The following is a 20,569-nucleotide window of genomic DNA, read 5'->3' on the forward strand; positions in this document are numbered from 1 at the left end:
AATTATTCCGTGATTTATTCTGTTTTCAAATTTATACTGACTTTTTGATCACCCGATAGATTTTCCGGTGAGCTGTAACTCCAAAACCACACCAGAAGAACGTTGTATCGAAGCCATAAAACCTGGGCCATGTTACATGGAAGTTCGTCATTTGGTAGGATGGTCACTATTGTTTTCAGCGTCTGGCCGAGTTTACGTCTGTCATACGCCATTCCAAGCCTATGACGCAGAATGCTTGCTGCGAAAGAGTGAAATATGGGTGGGTTTCGATGATGTTTCGTGCAGCAACGTCACAGTATTCCGTGGGGCCCACGACTACTCACCTGGGTCGCGTTACTGTCAAGGATTAAGTGTCTATTTTGGCTGATCAGGTCCGTCCCACGGTGTATTTGGTCAACAACGATGATGCCGTGCTCAAAGACGACATCGCAGTTCTTCAAATAGCTTGCACCACTAGCTACTGATTATGTGAGCACGAGGATGAATTTTCGCGTCTCCCGTGCCCACCACTATCACAAGATCTTAGTTTGTGCTGTAATTTGCAAAGAGCGATGATTGATACATGTGTGTCTCTACCATCGTTACCTGATATTACCATTATTTAGCAGGAAGAGTGGCGTAGAATTCTCCTAAAGCCCACACAGCCCTTGTAATCATCCATTCCAGGATGACTAGAAGGCGTTTTCAATGTCAACGGTTTCCTACATCGTATTAGACATTGGAATGTATGGTGGTTTTTATTTTTCCGTTTTTTGTCTTCCCTGGGTATACTTCCTTTAAGTTCATTTCTTTTGTATAATCCTTCTATAGACTCCTTCGACTTTTTAAATTTCTCTGCTTTCCCTAGTATGGGCCTGCCGTCTAAGCTCTTGTTACTCATATAGCTGCTCCTCTATTTTTAGAGCATCTCCAATCATGCTATAAGCGGCAACTCTTTCCCAAAGATGTACATATTCCTGCAGCCTTGCATTTAACCCCTAGCCATTGCTGCTTAACCTTTCTGCCTTCTCTACGAATTTAAAATCTTAGATGTGTCTCTCCCCTTTCATGTGCTTCATTTTCTGCATTTATATGTTTCTCTCCTTTCTTCAGTGAAGCACTGTACTACCTTAGCTATACATGGATTTGTATCAGGTAATGTCATTGTACCTATTTGATGCTCTGTTATTTCATCTCTCAAAGCTCTCTATTCGTTTTCTATTGCATTTCTTTCCGTTGCTTTAGTCGTCGCCTAGTACTCATTCTGCAGCTCCTAAAAACAGCTGTCTCGTTATTCCAATTTATACAGATCCCATCTCTTCAGTTTAATGTCTTTTCGCAATTTCTTCAGTTTTAGTCTGCAGTTCATGACCAGTGAATTCCTATATCACCACCGGGAAATATATTACAGTTTAAAATCTTCTTTAGAAGTCTATGTTTTGCGATTAAGTAATACATTTCAAGTCTTCCAGTGTCCCCGGAACTCTTCCATTTATACAAACTCTCAAATGATTCGTAAATCAGGTTTCACCAATGATAAAACTATGCTCTCTGCAGATTTCTCCTGTGCGGCCTTCATTCCTTCCTCCATTCCCTGTTCTCATACTATATTTCCTTCTCTTTCTTTTTTCACTATTGAATTCGAGTCCCCCAATACTAATAAAGTTTCCTTACCTGTCTATTTTTTTTTTTTGCTTAATTGTACGTTCTTTCAATGTATACATCGCGTGCTCAGCTAGTTAGCGTATAAACATTTACTGATGTGGTAAGAGTTGGCTTCGTCTCTGTCTTGGCTACGACACGCATTCGTATTTCCTTAGTCATTGTTATTGTTGTGGTATTCAGTCGGAAGAGGTGTTTGCAGCAGCTCTCCATGCTACTCTGTCCTGTACAAGCCTCGTCATCTCCGAGTGACTATTGCAACCGACATCCCTCTGAATCAGCTTCCTGTTTTCGTGTCTTTTTCTCCCTCTGCGATTTTAACCTCTCCCGCATCTCCCCACTTCCCTCCTGTACTAACCTACTGATCCCTTGATGTCTCAGAACATCTCCCTTCATCTTCTCTTGTTGTGCCACAAATTTCTTTGCTCACCAGTTCTATTCAGTACCTCGTCATTAGTTACGTAATCTATCTAATCTTCAGCATTATTCTGTAGCACCACATTTAAAGTTTCTATTCTCTTCTTATCTAAACTACTTATCGTCGATATTTCACTTTCATGCGTCGTTACACTATACATAAATACCTTCAGAAAAGACTTCCTGATATTTGAATCTATATCTGATGTTAACAAGTTTCTCTGCTTCACAAACACTTTTCTTGCCATTTCCCGTCTACATTTTACATCCTCTCTACTTTTGCCATCATAAGTTATTTTGCTGTCCAAATAGCAAAACCCATCTACTACTTTAACTTTCTCGTTTCCTAATGTAATTCCCTCAGCATCAGCTGATTTAATTCGACTACATTCCATTATCCTCGTTTTGCTTTTGTGAATGTTCATGTAAATCCTCACTCACCATTACAACCATTACCCCTTCTGATTTTGTATTATCCTTTACAAACTGTTTCAAAAGCCATGTTGTTGGTGTCACTACACTCCAATGATTGCCACAATATCTAACTTCCATCTACCCATTTCCGTTTTTAAAAAAATTCTGTAACCTACATCCCCTAACGAGAGTTTCATTCCACGTTCCGCCCCGTAGGTTTATCATTTGATTTTCTTGTTGGTGACATCCTTCTGATTAGTTCCCGCTCAGAGATCCGAAAGGGGGCTATTTTACCTCCGGAAGAGAAGAGGAAACTTTCATCGTTAAGCTATAAGAACGAGCTGCATAACCTCAGGGAAAAAAAAAAAAAAAACAGGTGTAGTTTCCCTTTGCATTCATTCTTCAGAGTGCAAACACAGCACAGAGATGCCGGTTTTGGAACGTTAGGACAGTCAATTCTCTAGACTGTTATCATATAAGGCTGTTGACTCGTTTCGGGAACAACAGGTTAGTGTGGCTTTTGCAAAGATATCCACCCCTCTGTTGTGGTTACATCTATGGGACGGCTAACTGTACCGTTGAGGAACACGAGCCAACCAAGCTTGCAAGGTCCGTGATTCATAAGGAGCATATTCCTCGTAACTTCACTCAAACTGATGCTTTGTCCCCTTTCTGAATATATGACTTACGAGTAATCAGAACTATTTTTTCTCGCTTACCATGTGTGTACGCCATTGTTCCATGAGTGTAGATAGTTTTACTGTAAGTGCCTGTATACTTCAGGACTTGGAGATCAATTATTTTTTGATTCTCAATCGTTACGAACAGAAGGAAAATGAGTATCGTAGTCATTGTTAATGAGCATTTGACCTGGAAATGTCTCACTCGACCTAATGTTTATCTGACTCGTTTTCTTTCGAAAATTGCCTTGGCAGTCCTCGAATCATGCTAACAAACTTGGAACGTCGTAACGATGAGTAAGTCAAAGCGTGTCGTTCATTTCGTACTTCCAATTTATAGTTCTGATGAGAGCCAGAGCAGGCCGATACATTGTGTTTTTGGCTGTGTCAACTGACAATAAAGTTATTACGATTTAGCCGATTGCATTCTCCAACGTCTTTCTTTCTTGTAAGTGCCATTCTATTTGTTGCCGAAAGTCGTAGTGAAATGCTCCTGCTATACATGTAACCGCGTGTCATTCCACTTGGCCCGTGAGACCAGGTAAGCGTGATACTTGCGGACTGACACAAAACGCACGATTAGTTCAGGTTGACAAGTTCAATCAAATGGCAGTAGCAGTCAATTTGTATCGCTTAGAAACAGTCTATCCCATTTTATATTATAACGAATAAGCGACCGACACAAATATTATAACGATACCGCCTCTAGTTAAACTACGCTGCTGGCCATTAAAATTGCTACACCACGAAGGTGACGTGCTACAGACGCGACATTTAACCGACAGGAAAAAGATGCTGTGATATGCAAATGATTAGCTTTTCAGAGCATTCACACAACGTTGGCGCCGGTGGCGACACCTACAACGTGCAGATGCGGGGAAAGTTTCCAACCGATTTCTCATACATATACAGCAGTTGACAGGCGTTGCCGGGTGAAACGTTGTTGTGATGCCTCATATAAGGAGGAGAAGTTCGCACCATCACGTTTCCGACTTCAATAAAGGTCGGATTATAGCCTATCGCGATTGCGATTTATCGTATCGCGACATTGCTGCTCGCGTTGGTCGAAATCCAATGACTGTTAGCAGAATATGGAAGCGGTGGGTTCAGGAGGGTAATACGGAACGCCGTGCTGGATCCCAACGGCCTCGTATCACTAGCAGTCGAGATGGCACGCATCTTATCCACTTGCCTGTAACGGATCGTGCAGCCACGTCTCGATCCCTGAGTCAACAGATGGGGACGTTTGCAAGACAACAACCATCTGCAGTTCGACGAAGTTTGCTGCAGCATGGACTATCAGCTCGGAGGCCATGACTGCGGTTACCCTTAACGCTGCATCACAGACAGGAGCGCCTGCGATGGTGCACTCAACGGCGAACCTGGGTGCACGAATGGCAAACCGTCATTTTTTCGGATGAATCCAGGTTCTGTTTACAGCATCATAATGGTCGCATCCGTGTTTGGCGACATCGCGGTGAACGCACATTGGAAGCGTGTATTCGTCATCACCCGGCGTGATGGTATGGCGTGCCATTGGTTACACGTCTCGGTCACCTCTAGTTCGCATTGACGGCACTTTGAACAGTGGACGTTACATTTCAGATGTGTTACCGCCCGTGGCTCTACCCTTCATTCGATCCCTGCGAAACCCTACATTTCAGCAGGTTAATTCACGACCGCATGTTGCAGGTCCTGTACCGCCCTTTCTGGATAGAGAAAATGTTCGACTGCTGCCCTGGCCATCACATTCTCCAGATCTCTCACCAACTGAAAACGTCTGGTCAATGGTGGCCGAGCAACTGGCTCGTCACAATTCGCCAGTCACTGCTCTTGATGAACTGTGGTATCGTGTTGAAGCTGCATGGGCAGCTGTACCTATACACGCCATCCAAGCTTTGTTTAACTTAATGTCCAGGCGTATGAAGGCCGTTATTACGGCCAGAGGTGGTTGTTCTGCGTACTGATTTCTCAGGATCTATGCAGCCAATTTGAGTGAAAATGTAATCCCATATCAGTTCTAGTATAATATATTTGTCCAATGAATACCCGTTTATCATCTGCATTTCTTCTTCGCGTAGCCATTTTAATGGCCAATAGTGTAATAAAAATTGCAGCATAGAACATTGTAATCATGGCTGCACTTTGACACAGGGCTTGTCAGGAATGAAAGAATTTTAGAAGCTGTGCTATTCCCCTAAAATTATCAGAAAGCGATCCTGAGTTCAAATGAAGCTATATCAACACGTGGAACAAAAGAGCTTTCGATCGAAAAGTGGAAACACACCTGTGGACAAGAAGAGGTAAAACGTGGAGCACAAGTGGTCTTGTGCAACTGCGTGTTTCAAATCCATAACATTCCTAAAAGAGTTTGGATGAAATGACAGATGAAACCAATGTATAACCAGTTTAAATTTATTCCACCGAGACGTATTTTGCCACGCACAAGACCTACGTTGTGTAAACGACGTAGACATTTCACTTTCTTAGCTGGTGTCATCCTTACGCTAACCTCTTCATATCAGAGTAGCACACCAAACCTTGCGAATTACTTGTTGGCAAAGTCTGTCTTACATAAATTCCACCTTATGTGAGACCTTCGTCTATGACGGAAGTTATTCCCTGATGTCTTCACACATTGAGCGCCTCAGTAGCTAGTTAGTTACATGTTCCTTAGATCATTTAAACGATTCTTTTCTCCAAATGATGTGGAACGAGTCAGTTTACAAGATATGTATGCAAGATTAGTGTTAAGTGACAGCTTTAATAGTGGTTAACAAAGGTGCTTTTTCTCTCTAGTGTTTCAGATATGTACATCACTGTACATCCCAGATTGTAAAGAATTACTTACGACGAATTACATTTGCGAAAGAGTGTATTGTGACAGTACAGTTAAAATGCCTAGCTCTTTGAGGAGGTACCTACACGACGTCCGTGGGTGAATACAGCACATTTTTCTTATTGCGCGCTTTTATGCAATCAATACTTTCTTTCTATGCGATGAGTTACCGCAAAAAATTATTCCGTAAGACATTATTGAGTGTTCATAGGCAAAATATGTCAGGAGGTTGATACATTTGTTTCCAAGATTAGCAATTTTATACGAAGAGCAAAAGTAGCTGAACTCAGTACTTTGAGAAGTCGATAATATGTTTCATCCAGTACAAGTTTTCATGAGTATGTAAACTCAAAAATCTGGAGCATTCTACCCTACTTATCTATCGGCTCACTTACTAACTGACTGTGCTACATCAGTTGTTGCTAAGACACTATTTGTTGTACAGAACTAAATGTAGTGTTTTCTTCAGAATTTATGGATAATACATGAAGCAGATTCAGAAGGATGTAGGTTGCAGTAGGTACTGGGAGATGAAGAAACTTCCACGGGATGATGTTGCATTGAGGGCTACATCAAACCAGTCTCTGGACTGAAGACCACAACTACAACAACACATGGATAATCCGTTTTCAGGGAACCATTTAATAATTCTTTGGAGAATATCATCTAATATCTATTTCGTTGCTTTCTCTCTAATGGGGTTTATTATAACAGTAGTATCGTCTGCAAAAAGTACCGACGGTTTGCGTCGCTGCCTTTGGTACAGAAGGATCCGGGTTCGATTCTCGGTACATCCTAGGATTTTTCCGACGTAGGGAGGTTTTAGCGATTTTCCTTCACACTGTCTTTCAAAAGTCGGATTCTCTTGTTTTGCTTCATTTCACGTAGTCATAGCTCCATACGATGCTCTATTCCAGAGTGCCGCTCTCCGAGATATCTAAAACCAAAGCCTCTGGTCAAAATAAGAGATTACTTTTGGCCCGAACTCTTCTTCTTGCCTGTACTAGTCTGCTTCTTCTATACTCCTTGGTTGGCCTGTCGTGCGTTTGTTTCCATGATAGCAGAATTCCTTCTCTTCGTCTGTACGTACTCCTCGACTCTGATGTTAAGTGTATTGCTAATTTCATATCTGCTATTTCTCAATACCTTCATCTTCCTTTGCTTTACTCTCAGTGCATGATCTCTGCGCAGAAGCCTTTAGATCCATTATGTATGCTAGTGCATTCTTCTTCAGAGACAGAAGATGACAAAAACATTTTCATTCGGCATATAAAGAAGGTCAGCATCGATCGTATTGCCATCTTTTTTATAGCATTGGAGATCTAGACTATCTACCATGAATGCCTTATAGGTAGTCATGTAGACTGACTAATTACACTGAAAAACCTAAGAAACTGGTACACCTGCCTAATACCGTGCAGGGCCCCCGCGAGCACGCAGAAGTGCCGCAAAACGATGTAGCACGGACTCTAATGTCTGAAATAGCGCTGGAGCGACACCACGAATCCTTCAGGGCTGCCCATAAATCCGTAAGAGTATGAGAGGTTGGAGATATCTTCTGAACAGAAAGTTGCAAGCTATCCCAGATATGCTCAATAATGTTCATGTCTGGGGAGTTTGGTGGCCAACGGAAGTGTTTAAACTCGGAGTAGTGTTCCTGTAACCACTCTGTAGCAATTCTGAACGCTGGGGGTGTCGCATTGTCCCACTGGAATTGCCCAAGTCCGTCGGAATGCACAATGAACGTGAATGGATGCAGATGATCAAACAGCATGCTTACGTACGTGTCACCTATCAGAGTCGTATCTAGACGTCCCAGACCTCTCCAACGTGTCCCACACCATTGCAGAGCCTCAACCAGCTTGAAGATTCCCCTGCTGACATGCAGGGTCCATGGATTCATGAGATCGTCTCCATACCTGTACAAGTCCATCCGCTCAATACAATTTGAAACAAGACTCGTCCGATCAGGCAACATGTTTCCAGTCACCAACAGTCCATCGCCAATGTTGACGGGCCCAGGCGAGGCGTAAAGCTTTATGTTGAGCAGTCATCAAGGGTACACAAGAGGGCAATCGGCTCCGAAAGCCCACATCGATGTAGTTTCGTTGAATGGTTCGTACGCTAACGCTTCATCATGGCCCAGTATTGAAATCTGTTGAAATCTACAGCAATTTGTGGAAGAGTTGTACTTCTGTCACGTTGAACGATTCTCTTCAGTCGTCGTTGGTCCCGTTCTTGCAGGATGTCGGAGATTTGATGTTTTCCGGGTTCATGATATTCATGGTACACTCGTGAAATAGTCGCAACGGGAAAATCCCCATTTCATCGCTGCTTCGGAGATGCTGTCACATCGAACGTGCGCCGACTGTAACACCACGTTCAAACTCACTTAAATCTTGAATAATCTGCTATTGTAGCAGCGGTAACCGATCTAACAACTGCGCCAGACACTTCTGTTATGTCTGCGTTGCCTAGCGCAGCACCGTCTTCTGCCTGTATACGTATCTCTGTATTTGATTATGCGTGGCTATACCAGTTTCTTTGGCCCTTCAGTGTATAAAGACACACTACAATGTACGAGGCGTGTTTTTTTAACTAAGTACGGTTTTGAAATTAAAAAAAAAAGACGTGCTAAGATATCTCAATTATTTTATTTTTACATGAAAGCCTGTACCTTAATCTACGCACTGACGCCATTACAGTCTGATTCTTCCTCGTTTGAGTTGCGTACTGAGTGTTTAAGATGCCTCCGATAATCGTGAGTCCCGCCGACTGTGAAGTACGGGCTGTTATAACATTTCTTAGTGCTAAAGGCCTAAAAGCGATCGATATTCATCGTGAGATCTGTGCAGTTTACGCAGAAAGCATTAGGAGTGATGGAATGTTAAGAAAGTGGGTGGTAGCATTTAAAGACGGCCGCACAAATGTGCATGATGAACAACGGAGTGGGCGTCCCTCGGTCGTTAATGAAAGTTTGGCGCAGGAAGTGGACAATAAGGTGAGAGAAAAGAGATGCTTTGCAATTTCCTCCTTGCGGGATGACTTTCCTAATGTTTCTCGTAGTGTTTTGTATGGCATTGTGAACGAGCACTTGAATTACCGAAAATTGTGCCCACGTTGGGTACCGAAAATGTTGACGGATGTGCACAAAACCAAATATTTAGACAGTGCATTGACTTTCCTTGAGCGGTACCACAACGACGGTGATGATTTCTTAAGCTTAATTGTTACGGGCGATGAAACATGGGTGGCCTACGTCACACCAGAATCAAAGCAACAATCCATGGAAGTTGAGCAAGGGCATCGTTTTGTTCCATAACAATGCCCGCCCGCATGTGGCGAATCACATCTTTTCGATGGGAAACTCTAGATCATCCTGTGTACAGCCCCGATCTTGCGCCCAGTGACTACCATCTGTCCCTGCACTTGAAGAAACACCTGGAAGGTCAGCGTCTTCAAGACGATGATGAAGTCAAAACAGTGGTAATGCAGTGGTTAACAAGTCAGGCGGCAGACTTCTATGAGGAGGGTATTCAGAAACTGGTACAACGTTATGACAAGTGCCTCAGTATCGACGGAAATTATGTAGAAAAGTAGATTAAGGTACAGGCTTTCATGTAAAAATAAAATTATTGATATATCTTAGCACGTCTTTTTTTTATTTCAGAGCGGTACTTACTTAAAAAACACGCCTCGTATCTCAGGTCTGTAAAGCGTTACTTCATCTGAGTTCCACTAACACTTGTACATGACTGAGCTAGAATGAAATATGTGTCGTTATAATTACGTTCAGTGTAGATGCCAACTTATAACGCACTGACGATTGTTGCATTTTCAGACTAAATGCACTGAAACAGACAAATGCCATTACGACCGACACTGACCTTCTTTTTGTCCTGGATTTCATCACGACCATGGGGCGCAATCATTTCCATGGAATCGAACATGATGACAAATTTCACTGATATCAATCACCCTTAATTTTTAATACTTTTTTAAACATTATTTTGAATTTTTTATTTCTTTTTCGGCATAGCAAAAATATATTTTATATTAACGGACTTTCCTTGGAGCTTATTTTTTCTAAGAGACTAGCATAACTTTCCTAACGAACATTTTATGTTGATCGAAATATTCTTTCATAGTGCTTTGTAACTACATTTGTGTAGCTCTCACGAAACCTGCCGGACAGAATAACAGTGAGGTCTCAGTAAAATATTTTTATTCCAGCTCTGTTCTGCCGATCTACCGAGTGTCGTACCTGTGGTATAATATGATGGGCCTAGTGATTACGCTGGCGGCTGCGGTGGTCATCAGCCTGGTCACAGGGAAAAGGGACCTCGCCTCCGTGGACAGGAGTCTGGTGACGCCTCTGATGCGGTGGGTGCTGCCCAAGGGCCGGAGGGCGTCCGCCACCAGGGTGGACCGCGTCCGTAGCAGCATCTCCACGTACGAAGGCTACAAGGTGAGCCAGCACCAGTGGTCGGCCAGCAGGTGCGTCTCGGTAACTCCAAATGGAGCAAGATGCAGGGGATGAACAAAAATAAGGAAACACCAAAAATACATCACCACGCCTAATACGGTGCAGGATACCCTTTGGAGTTGAAAACAGTTTCCTGTCGCATTGCGATGGATAAATACAGTTCCTTTATAGTTTTATGTGTGTTAGAGGACGATCAGTTTTGCTTTGGGATAGATAAAGGCACCGGAGAGGCAGTTCTGTGGTTGATAATGGAAGCAATATACATCGACAGCAACTAACAGAATTATATCACCATGTAAATTTAAGAGACAAATGTAGTCTGGATTATTTATCTACACCCAGTAGAAGTATCGATGGTAATTGACACAAATACATCACCATGCTAACTTATACAAAACAATATAAACCACAGTCATTCGATCGGACTGAATAGAAGACATAGCGAAGCTCGTGGTATAAATTAGATACAGTGCTTGATACCTACTGAAGATTACATCCGTAACCGAACTGCATGAAATATGTGTAGGATATGACAACGAACACAACTCTTCCTTCGAAACTTCCTGACAGATTAAAACTGTGTGCCGAACCGAGACTCGAACTCGGGACCTTTGCCTTTTGTGGGCAAGTGCTCTACCAACTGAGCTACCCAAGCACGACTCACGCCCCGTCCTCACAATTTTACTTCCTTTCTTTCAGGGGTGCTAGTTCTGCAAGGTTCGCAGGAGAGCTTCTGTAAAGTTTGGAAGGTAGGAGACGAGGTACTGGCGGAAGTAAAGCTTGGGTAGCTCAGTTGGTAGAGCATTTGCCATCGAAAGCCAAAGGTCCCGAGTTCGAGTCTCGCTCCGGCACACAGTTTTAATCTGCCAGGAAGTTTCATATCAGCGCACACTCAGCTGCAGAGTGAAAATCTCATTCTGGAAACAACTCCTCCTACATAAAACAGTTAGGGTTATAAAAAAGAAACCATCATGCCACAAAATAAACTACAAAAAATATATGAGCAAATGATGCGGTAATCGAGGTTACTTATCAGCATATCCTTCTAAGAAATATTGGTGAAGTCAGAAAGTTATCGTGCACAAGCCACCAAACTGAAAACAGCAATCACAATACATTCGTGTGTGTGGCAGATGCTCTCATTGAATAAAAGACTAAGTCAAACATTGAACATTACTGAATTACAATAATTTCTTCACAATAAATAACCTAAGAAGGTCCTCTTCATAAGAGGCGTCTCCCATATCAAGAATTAAAATGTAGTACAGTAAGAATTAACCGAGGCTGGTATTTCAGTTCTCCTACCCCTCGTGACCCATCTTCAGGCTGTTAGAAAAGCGCTTCTTCGAAACACGACTGTAAATGCGAGCTGTTGTCGTAATGTCATTTCTACAGTGTTCTTTTGTACAGCAGCATCCTAAACAAATGACTACTACCGAACAGACGGCTGTCTCTAACGTGGATTGCGTAGAAGCAGTGATCGTCATACAGCTCCCGTCTGCACAACTCCTTCACGTTCAACAACAGATTTCTTACTACATGTGTTTACGTTATTGTAGGTTCTCAAAGACAGGCGAGCGGACGAAGAACAAATATTCTATTTTACCGAAGGCAAGCAATCAATCAAGCAGAGGGGTATTTACTTGTCCCTCCAACCAATAGTTTAGCTGCTCCCAAATTTCGATTGGTTCAATGTGCTGTGTAACTAAAGGATTCGCGAATAAACCTTGCGAGGCTGATTAATAACATTTCAGGGTTTATCAGCTACTGTAATTATAGACAGTTATCTTCTGTTTATTTACGTTAAATCCTCATATGAACACACATACGGGCTACCATTGGTCACCGGCCGCGTTTCTCAAACGCCTTGCGTCGTAAGGCCACCGAAAGTAGGTTTTACGCGTGTAGAAGCTAACCTACCTATCAAATTGAAGTTTATTGAATATGCATAGAAAGAATTGTGTAAGGCAGTTTTCAGGGGAAGGGAGAGGTGGGGGCAGGGGGGGCGCAGTTTGGCCTGTTCTTGAAGGAACGGAGTTTCCTAAGGTAATATTATGTTTAGAATAATGTCTGGCTAGCAGACTTTTTAAACTGATTTCATCTATTGGTTCCTTAAAGTAAATTATTACAATACTTGTAGTAAAATTACAACTGTAATATGCAAATACTCCCCCAAAAAGATTTGCAGACGCTGTTGTCTAGACTACCATGACAAAAAAGACAATTCGTCTTTCTCAACATTTGCGGTTGGAATAATATGAACTGATTTTGTTGAATAATATCGACATAATTAATATTAACGAAGCTGCAATAATATGAAATATTATCACCGCAAATCTGGAAGAAATGCTGATCCAGCAACGAATCGAATGTCAAGATCAATGAGAATCTGTGATAGAATTCGACTTGAAACCAAAATTTCCGCTAAACCATTAATCCACCTGAGTACGCGGCCAACATTTATTGCCAGTGATTTTGATTTCTGAACACATTACTCTTGGATTTAATTTAATTGGTGCTTATCTCTTATGGCTAGTTAATTCACGGTTTTTCACCTACTTCACTCTCCCACTGGGTCTGTTCCCACACTTCCCTAGGGATAATGTCTGATAAGAGTGTGCAGAAGTCGTTGACAGAAGTATCAATTACACTGAAAACTAGAGACACGTCTAAAGACGTGCTCATTTAGCCTAATGAAAAAGGCGGGTGTTGGCTAAAAGCAAGGTATGTGTGCCCCAATCACGTATGCATAAATTTATATTAGTTATAGTGCACTCATTTTTGATTTGTATGAGATCCGTCACAAAAATAAAAGCTCACACACCTCCGCCTAATGATTGCTGTCACTTCAAGATATAATTCAGTCGAAATGCGACATTTGTACGCTTCAGTTCCTTTTCGAAGTGTTTAAAAATACATCCCCGGTGCCTTTAATCTAAATTTCGCATGAATGTCGTAGTTTGACAAATACCGTCTCCATTAAGAAATCCATTATGTTTGGTGATGGACGACCAAATGTGAGTTTTGAGGAACACAGTGTATCCTTCATATCAAGTTGTTTACACATTTCCTGCTCTGTAATCCGCTGATATCTGCTTTTCTGAATTATACATATAACATTGATACCGTTTCATCAGCATAGTACGAAAGTCGGAACTGAGAGGGGAATCACGCAAGACGTTCCTATATTATCAGATCTATAGGCAGCAGCTGCAGAAAATTTCTGATTAACAGAAACAAAGATTTTTAATTTCATAGTGTCTCCGTGTGTTAGATTATTTTCCTTCTGTGCTTTGTTTAACAGGCAAAGTTTTCGTTTATATCCAATACACTATGCATCTTTTCAGTAACTATAGGAAGCCAGAATGAATTTATCAGGATGAATTTATCATTGTAGCAACAAACTAAACATCGAAAAATTTTCACTCCTTGAACTCTGTAACTTTGGGCAAGGCAGCACATTAATGAAAGTGCGTTTCATGTCATGTTTACTCGCTGCAGAAGAAGTGGGGGAGACACTATGCAGATAGTAAACTTGGAAGTTTCGGCGTACTAACGTGTAACCGAACTATAAACTGACAATATCGGAGCAATATCGGGTCCCTCTACTTCAGTAGTCCAGCACCTCAAGATAAACTATATCATGAATTTTCTCCCATGTCTAAAAGTTTTCTGTTTAGAACGTCTTTCTTCTTGTATATAAGCTTTTTTCCTGTATTTGTCCATGCTGCTTCTGTTTTCCGCTACACAATCTTTACACAGTGAATTCTGTATCCCTCTTTAAAGTTAATGTAGTTAGCAATCAGATCAAACGGGCGATACTCTTTGTTGATTTTATGCGTGCAATCATTTTGAAAACTTTCATTTTCTAGTTTTTGATGTGCTATACTACTTTCATTGCCTGGCTAGATGCTAATGACTTAATTTCGTTCATCATATTACATGTTTCCGGAAAGCCTGCAACTGTGTCATTTATTATTTAAATAATGAAAACTGTACCAGTTACTTATTCTTTCCTACTTAGCACAACACGTTTCGAGAATTTATTCTCACTTTCAAGTGCATTTGCTTACATGAATATTCATGTGTGCTTTTGTGACTCTCTTCCGTATTTTCGTAGCATATTCTGTAAACAAACTGTGAAAGTGATGATATCCGTGTGTGTGATATTCTGCATATAGCAGTAGAGGAAGTCAGTGGTGAAAGGGGTGAGAACTCAATTTTCTGGGGCCCTTTACTGTCCAGTTATCGTTATTCCGCTGTGTTTTGGTCTCCAGACACCATTACCACAAGCGTCTGCGAAAGTACTAAACTCTGTCCTTTACGTAGCAACACTCTGTAAAAATCACCAGTATTCGCAGAATTTTCAGAAAACATGTCTGGCTGTGGGAACGAGACGACCCTCGGCTCTCGTTTCCATAAACTCGAAACTCATTGGAGGATATTTCTTTTGCGTTATGGTGGGAGCTAGTGAACGAAGCTTGGAGGAACTTCTAGCTCCTTTCTGGGACTGGCTAGAGAGTTTGATCTGGGTGCCTTTTCGCTGTTTGAAGGATTGCTCTCAAAATTTACAGAGGCATTTTATTTCTATTCTCTTTAGGATGGTCATTCCCTTTCGGATTCCGCGCTTGCTCGTTTTTTCTTGACTTCGGCGTTCCGCCAGGTTGTCGAAGTTTTATTGAAGTTTTATTTTGAACTTAGTAGCGTCCGTAGTCAGTAATCAGGAAGATGATGAGATCCGCGATTCGCAATTACATCACATCGGCCCACGCCATCAACAGGTAGCAGCCACTACAGTACGGTGCATCCCGGCGCGTAAGTCCCGTTTTTCCACTTGCAGTTTTGATGATCTTACCTACGCGCTTTACGCACTACCGCGCATTTTTTCTGCAACCTACGTCTTGTTTCAAAGTAGATGTTTTCCCGTAAACACTCTTGTTTCCTTTCGGTGTTGAATTAATTCGTTGGAGTTCACCCATCTGGTGACGATTCCTTCTGTTCCTTTATTTATTGATATGTTGATGCTCTCCGGTCGGGCTGGCCGAGCGGTTCTAGGCGCTACAGTCTGGAACAGCGCGACCGCTACGACCGCAGGTTCGAATCCTCCCTCGGGAATGGATGTCTGTGATGTCCTTAGGTTAGTTAGGTTTAAGTAGTTCTAGGGGACTGATGACCTCAGATGTAAGTCCCATTGTGCTCAGAGCCATTTTTTTGTTGTTGTTGTTGATTGTTCGGATTCATATTCTTCTTTTTACATAATTATAAGACTTGACAATCACAGATAAAATTGTATTTCTTGTCCTTTTTATGTCTGGACACCATCTCAACAATAACTATAAAGTATCATAGTGGTGGCGACCCTAATAGCAATTAATTTTTCGTATCATTGTTTTCTGTCATTTATATAAAATACATTGGTATTTGTAATCGTGACATTAAGGTGTTTTGGGAAGATGGCACATAGTTTCAATAACTCTTTCAACTACCAGAGCAAACTCAGCAATCATTAAAGTAAATAATTCGACTGAAATGTCCTGTTCCCCGAAGCATAAGCAATAGGCGAGGACCCTGACGAGTTCGGGATCTTATGAAATAGCATTTTTAGCGGGCGCCGCAGTTGGTATTTCAATTAGCCTCTTCATGTCTGTAACCATCACTTTACTTGCTCTTGGGTGATAGAATTAGCTTCAGTATACCAACGGAGCCCCTGATGAGAATGTGGTGTTGTTCACAGCACACCTGGATTCTGTTAAGATTTACATGAGTTGTCGGGACAGCCTTTCCTGAGGTCTCCTGTGAATTTCCCTCAGTACGTAAATACAAGCGACGTGAAAAAGCCCATTCATAAATCTATGAAGTATCTTACTGACATCAAAACCGTATAGGACCTAACGTACTTCCTAATATAATTCCTGCCTCCATTGTGACTTCATGGTGTCGGACATAGCGCGCTGCTGGCGACACGTCATGTACGAGCGAAACCATTGCACTGCACTTGGAAAAAAATTCGGGCTGCTAAGTTAGGCAAGTAAAATGTCGGAGTCCATAGTGTCGAAACTTTGTTAAAGTCTAAGATGCAGACGATAGTTGCCTCTTGTGTGCCCATGGCAAGCTTAAAGTCATTTGTTATCTTTATTAAGGCAGACTTTGTGCTGCGATGTTTGCGGAACCTGATTGGTATTCGTCTAGCAGGTTGTACATAGTTAGGCAGTTTGTTAGATGGTCATGGACTATATATTCTAAGGCCCTAGACACTGCCGGAAGAATGCAAATTGATGGCAATCAGAGGGTGCCGTGTCAACGTTCTTTTTAGGTAATGGCTTAACTAATCCCTGTTCCCAGATCGCAGGGGAAACACTTCTAGTTAACGAATGGTCGTAGGTCGTAGATATCTGTTACAGTGGGCAGTAGTGGATCAGTAACTAGCTTTAACATTCGCACTCCGACGCCGTTATGTCCAATAGGTACTGATATGGTATGTTCAAATGTTCAAATGTGTGTGAAATCTTATGGAACTGCTAAGGTCATCACTCCCTAAGCTTACACACTACTTAACCTAAATTATCCTAAGGACAAACACGCACACCCATGCGCGAGGGAGGACTCGAACCTCCGCCGTGATATGGTATGCAGGATGGCTTTTTTTAGACGTACAGCTAGTAATATGCCTTAGACAGAATTTTTGTGGCCACAATCGTTTAAGCCTCTGAAATAATCAATGGGTCTCTGTTTCGTTTGTGGTTCAATTGTGGTTATAGGTAATCTGAAGTACCGGTTCAGTCCTTCGGCGGCGACAGTGGGAGTATCTGGAGTTTTCACGTTGCCTATACCAAGAGCAAGTGGTTATTCTGTAGGAAGGCTGGTCTATTTCTGTTGTTTAATGTATTGTTTAATGTAAGTGCATTCGTCAGTTTTTTTTTTTTAAATCACAGCATGACTGAGTCTGTTCCGTTTGTAATACGGTTTTCAGGCGTGGGACGTAGATCATATGCCCGTTGTGCAGCGTCTCTGAAGTTCATAAGCTATTTTAGTTCTTCACTGAACCAAGCTGCAGGTTTCCTTCTTACTTTTTCGGTCTTTAGGGAAGCGTATTTGTCCTATAGTAACGTGAGTTTGTTAGTAAACACATGAAGGTTTTCGTTTACGTCCTATAAATGAATAGAATATGTCCCTTAAACTATTTCTTGCATCTCAGTAGCAGCTTCAGATAAATCTCGGTATGTAGTCAATTAAGGTTCCTTTCTTGGACATTTTAGCAAGTACGTCACGAAAATTGTTTCATGGTGAGCAAGCCTGGTGCAGATATTTGAGAGGTACGAATAACTCTGTTTGGGGATTTCGTTGCAAATATATCTGTGAGAGCGTAACTGCTGTTCGTATGATGGATAAAAGGAAGCTGAAGTAGCGAAATGTTTGAAGAAGAAAGCATCCGCTTGAAGTTCACACTGCAATGGCTGTTGTACAGAAAATTTATGTGTCATGAGCTAAAGCTATAATGTCCGGCACCGTAAACTCACGGTTGAGGCAGTTAGCATCAGTCGTCACCCAGGGTTTGGTATTAGGCCTTATTTTTCTTGTACATAAATGGTGTGTAATCAGCTTTGTCCTACTGCTAAAACCATATCTATGGTGATATCTTCCAGTCGTAGCTAAGCGAAAAACCAATAAATCTGAACACAGCTATCGAGAATCTCAGTACCGACCTCTGTGCACTATCAAAATTGGCGCAAGATATAGGATTAAGGCTCAACCGATCTATAATTCTCAAGCGGTACTGGTTGGACATTCTAGGCTCATTAGCTGGATAGACCGGCAATCTCTACTATCTTTAAAGCTAAATGGGGAAAATATCGATTTCTCTCCTTCAAAGCAAAGCAGCAGAGTAACAGTATACGAATATCTAATCAGGATTGACCATGTAACTGCAGTGTGGAAGAAGGCATCAGCATTTCTCCGTGCCCAACAAAAAAAGGTCGATTCTGTATTGACCCGAAAAGGAAATTTGTAATAAAAGTTGTACTTCCAATTATTGATTATAGCGATGTTATTCTGCAAGACTTTTCTCAGGGGAAATCAAGGCGCCTGGAACTAGTTAAATCTTTGATGATCCACTCGTTGATTGTATTTCATCATCAAATGCACAACTATCCTAGATGCGTGCAGACAAGCGCAGAGATTTCGGTACCTTCTGTCTTCTCAGCGTTCACTGTCTCTCATATCTCTCTTCGAACTTATGATTGTTGTCTCAACACCATGGCAGAAACACCCATTCTCATCTCAGCGAAACCTTCGCTATCCCGCTTCAGCGTTCGGACTCTTTCTCGAAGTCCTTCTTAGTAGCAGGATCCAGACTCTGGAATAACCTCCTGTATTATATTGAAGAACTGAATAACTTCTCCGCTTCAGGAAACAGTTAATGACGTGTCTACTAAAGCAAAAATAACGATTATGGACTCGTTACCTTCGTACATCCTTCTTTCCAACCAGACTTCTCTCTTTTCCCAGTATCCTTAGCTGGTGCAGTCTCCTTAAAGTTTCTTTCGCTAGAACTCGCAACATCAGGAAACATCTATCTTATACACGTATAAATTCATTCCACATCGATCACTGTCACTATCATTATCAAATGGTTCAAATGGCTCTGAGCACTATGGGACTCAACATCTTAGGTCATAAGTCCCCTAGAACTTAGAACTACTTAAACCTAACTAACCTAAGGACATCACACACACCCATGCCCGAGGCAGGATTCGAACCTGCGACCGTAGCAGTCCCGCGGTTCCGGACTGCAGAGCCAGAACCGCTAGACCACCGCGGCCGGCCACTATCATTATCATTATTATTATTATTGTCATTATTATTATCACTATTAGTGGCAGCTGCATTAGTACTAATAATACCAGTATTAACTTTATTGGGTCAATGAATTTTGTACCCTCATTGGCACTTCAGGTAGTCGGATCATTTTGAAGATACCGTTTGTCACATTAAAATTGATATCCCTTGGGAAGCTATGATGCAAAATGGTAAAAAAGGTTTTATATGTGTGAAACCGTAGTCCGATGTAAGGGAGAGGCTGGTGATCCTATGACCGTCTTATACGACTGGCTCGAAATCAGAATAGATATCATCTTTCAGATGTATAAACACGTCTGTCAACTTTCGTTCATGTCACAGAACTCCTTCTTGGTGTTGCGATTTTATTTTTCGTCAGTGTATGTTCTACACAGAACTAGATGAGATAGTGCCCACTTAGATGCTTACACTCGTTCATTGTGTGCGTGGTGCACTGATAAAACAGGAACTAATATTCCGGAGTTCTTGATGGCTGTCTTCCACATGGCAGTATCAACATAACTTGTGTGTTCTGTTTGTTGCAGGCTGTCAAGATGCAAATGATATTCACAGACGAACAAAAGACGAAGGAGGAGCTGTGATGCAGCGACAACTAAGACACACCGTGTGTTAAAATGTTGGAGGTCTCTCTGATAGCACAAGTCTCATCAAGCACGGGACTGTTCAAGTCATCAGCAAAATCCATAAACAACACATTCTCGTGGACCTGCAAGCGGAATATGTGCAACACGATTCTACGCCCGGAACATTAAAATTCGGCGTTTCTAGAGTTGATGTTTCTCAGATTGAGAACCAATTGATTACTGTACAGAAAGTTTGATATCATGTTTTTTAATGCATTATGTGAAATAATCATACCTAAATAAAGCAAAGTTCATTTCTATGGTGGTAATGATAAAAAAAATTATACATCACACTGAAAAATATCTGACATGCTGTGTGAGCGGATTGCAAGTTCTCTCATTACACTGACAGTTTATTCTAATTTATCGCCTTCCATAACTGCATAAAGTCATTGCTTTGTATTTTATCCATCTTCCATTTACTGAAATAATCAACACTGAGCTGTACAAAAGAAATTTTATTTCTTTTACCGGTTTCAGGTACCTACTGCCCTTCATTAGAACGTTATAATTATCGCAATATTTGTTGTGTATCTCATTGCTGATTACTTCATTAAACGTAATCGAACTTGAATTGTGTTTTTATCATACAGTACATTAAAGTACATCTTAG

At 41.5% G+C, this 20,569-nt stretch overlaps 1 protein-coding gene across 2 annotated transcripts in view; it reads left to right on the forward strand.

Annotated features, from left to right (window-relative positions):
- LOC126203819 (sodium-coupled monocarboxylate transporter 1-like) overlaps positions 1-20,569 on the forward strand; it is a 472,971-nt gene that overhangs the window by 165,432 nt on the left and 286,970 nt on the right. Inside the window, exons 14-15 of one of the 2 annotated variants that reach the window (XM_049938187.1) lie at positions 10,225-10,459; positions 19,858-20,454. In XM_049938187.1, coding sequence (XP_049794144.1) covers positions 10,225-10,459; positions 19,858-19,914 — 292 coding nt within the window. In that variant the 3' untranslated portion in view covers positions 19,915-20,454. Of the gene's footprint in view, positions 1-10,224; positions 10,460-19,857; positions 20,455-20,569 lie in introns of those variants that run through there. The other variant, XM_049938186.1, reaches the window with a different exon arrangement.

Source organism: Schistocerca nitens, chromosome 9 (assembly GCF_023898315.1).
Source record: "Schistocerca nitens isolate TAMUIC-IGC-003100 chromosome 9, iqSchNite1.1, whole genome shotgun sequence".
Lineage (NCBI taxonomy): Eukaryota > Metazoa > Arthropoda > Insecta > Orthoptera > Acrididae > Schistocerca > Schistocerca nitens.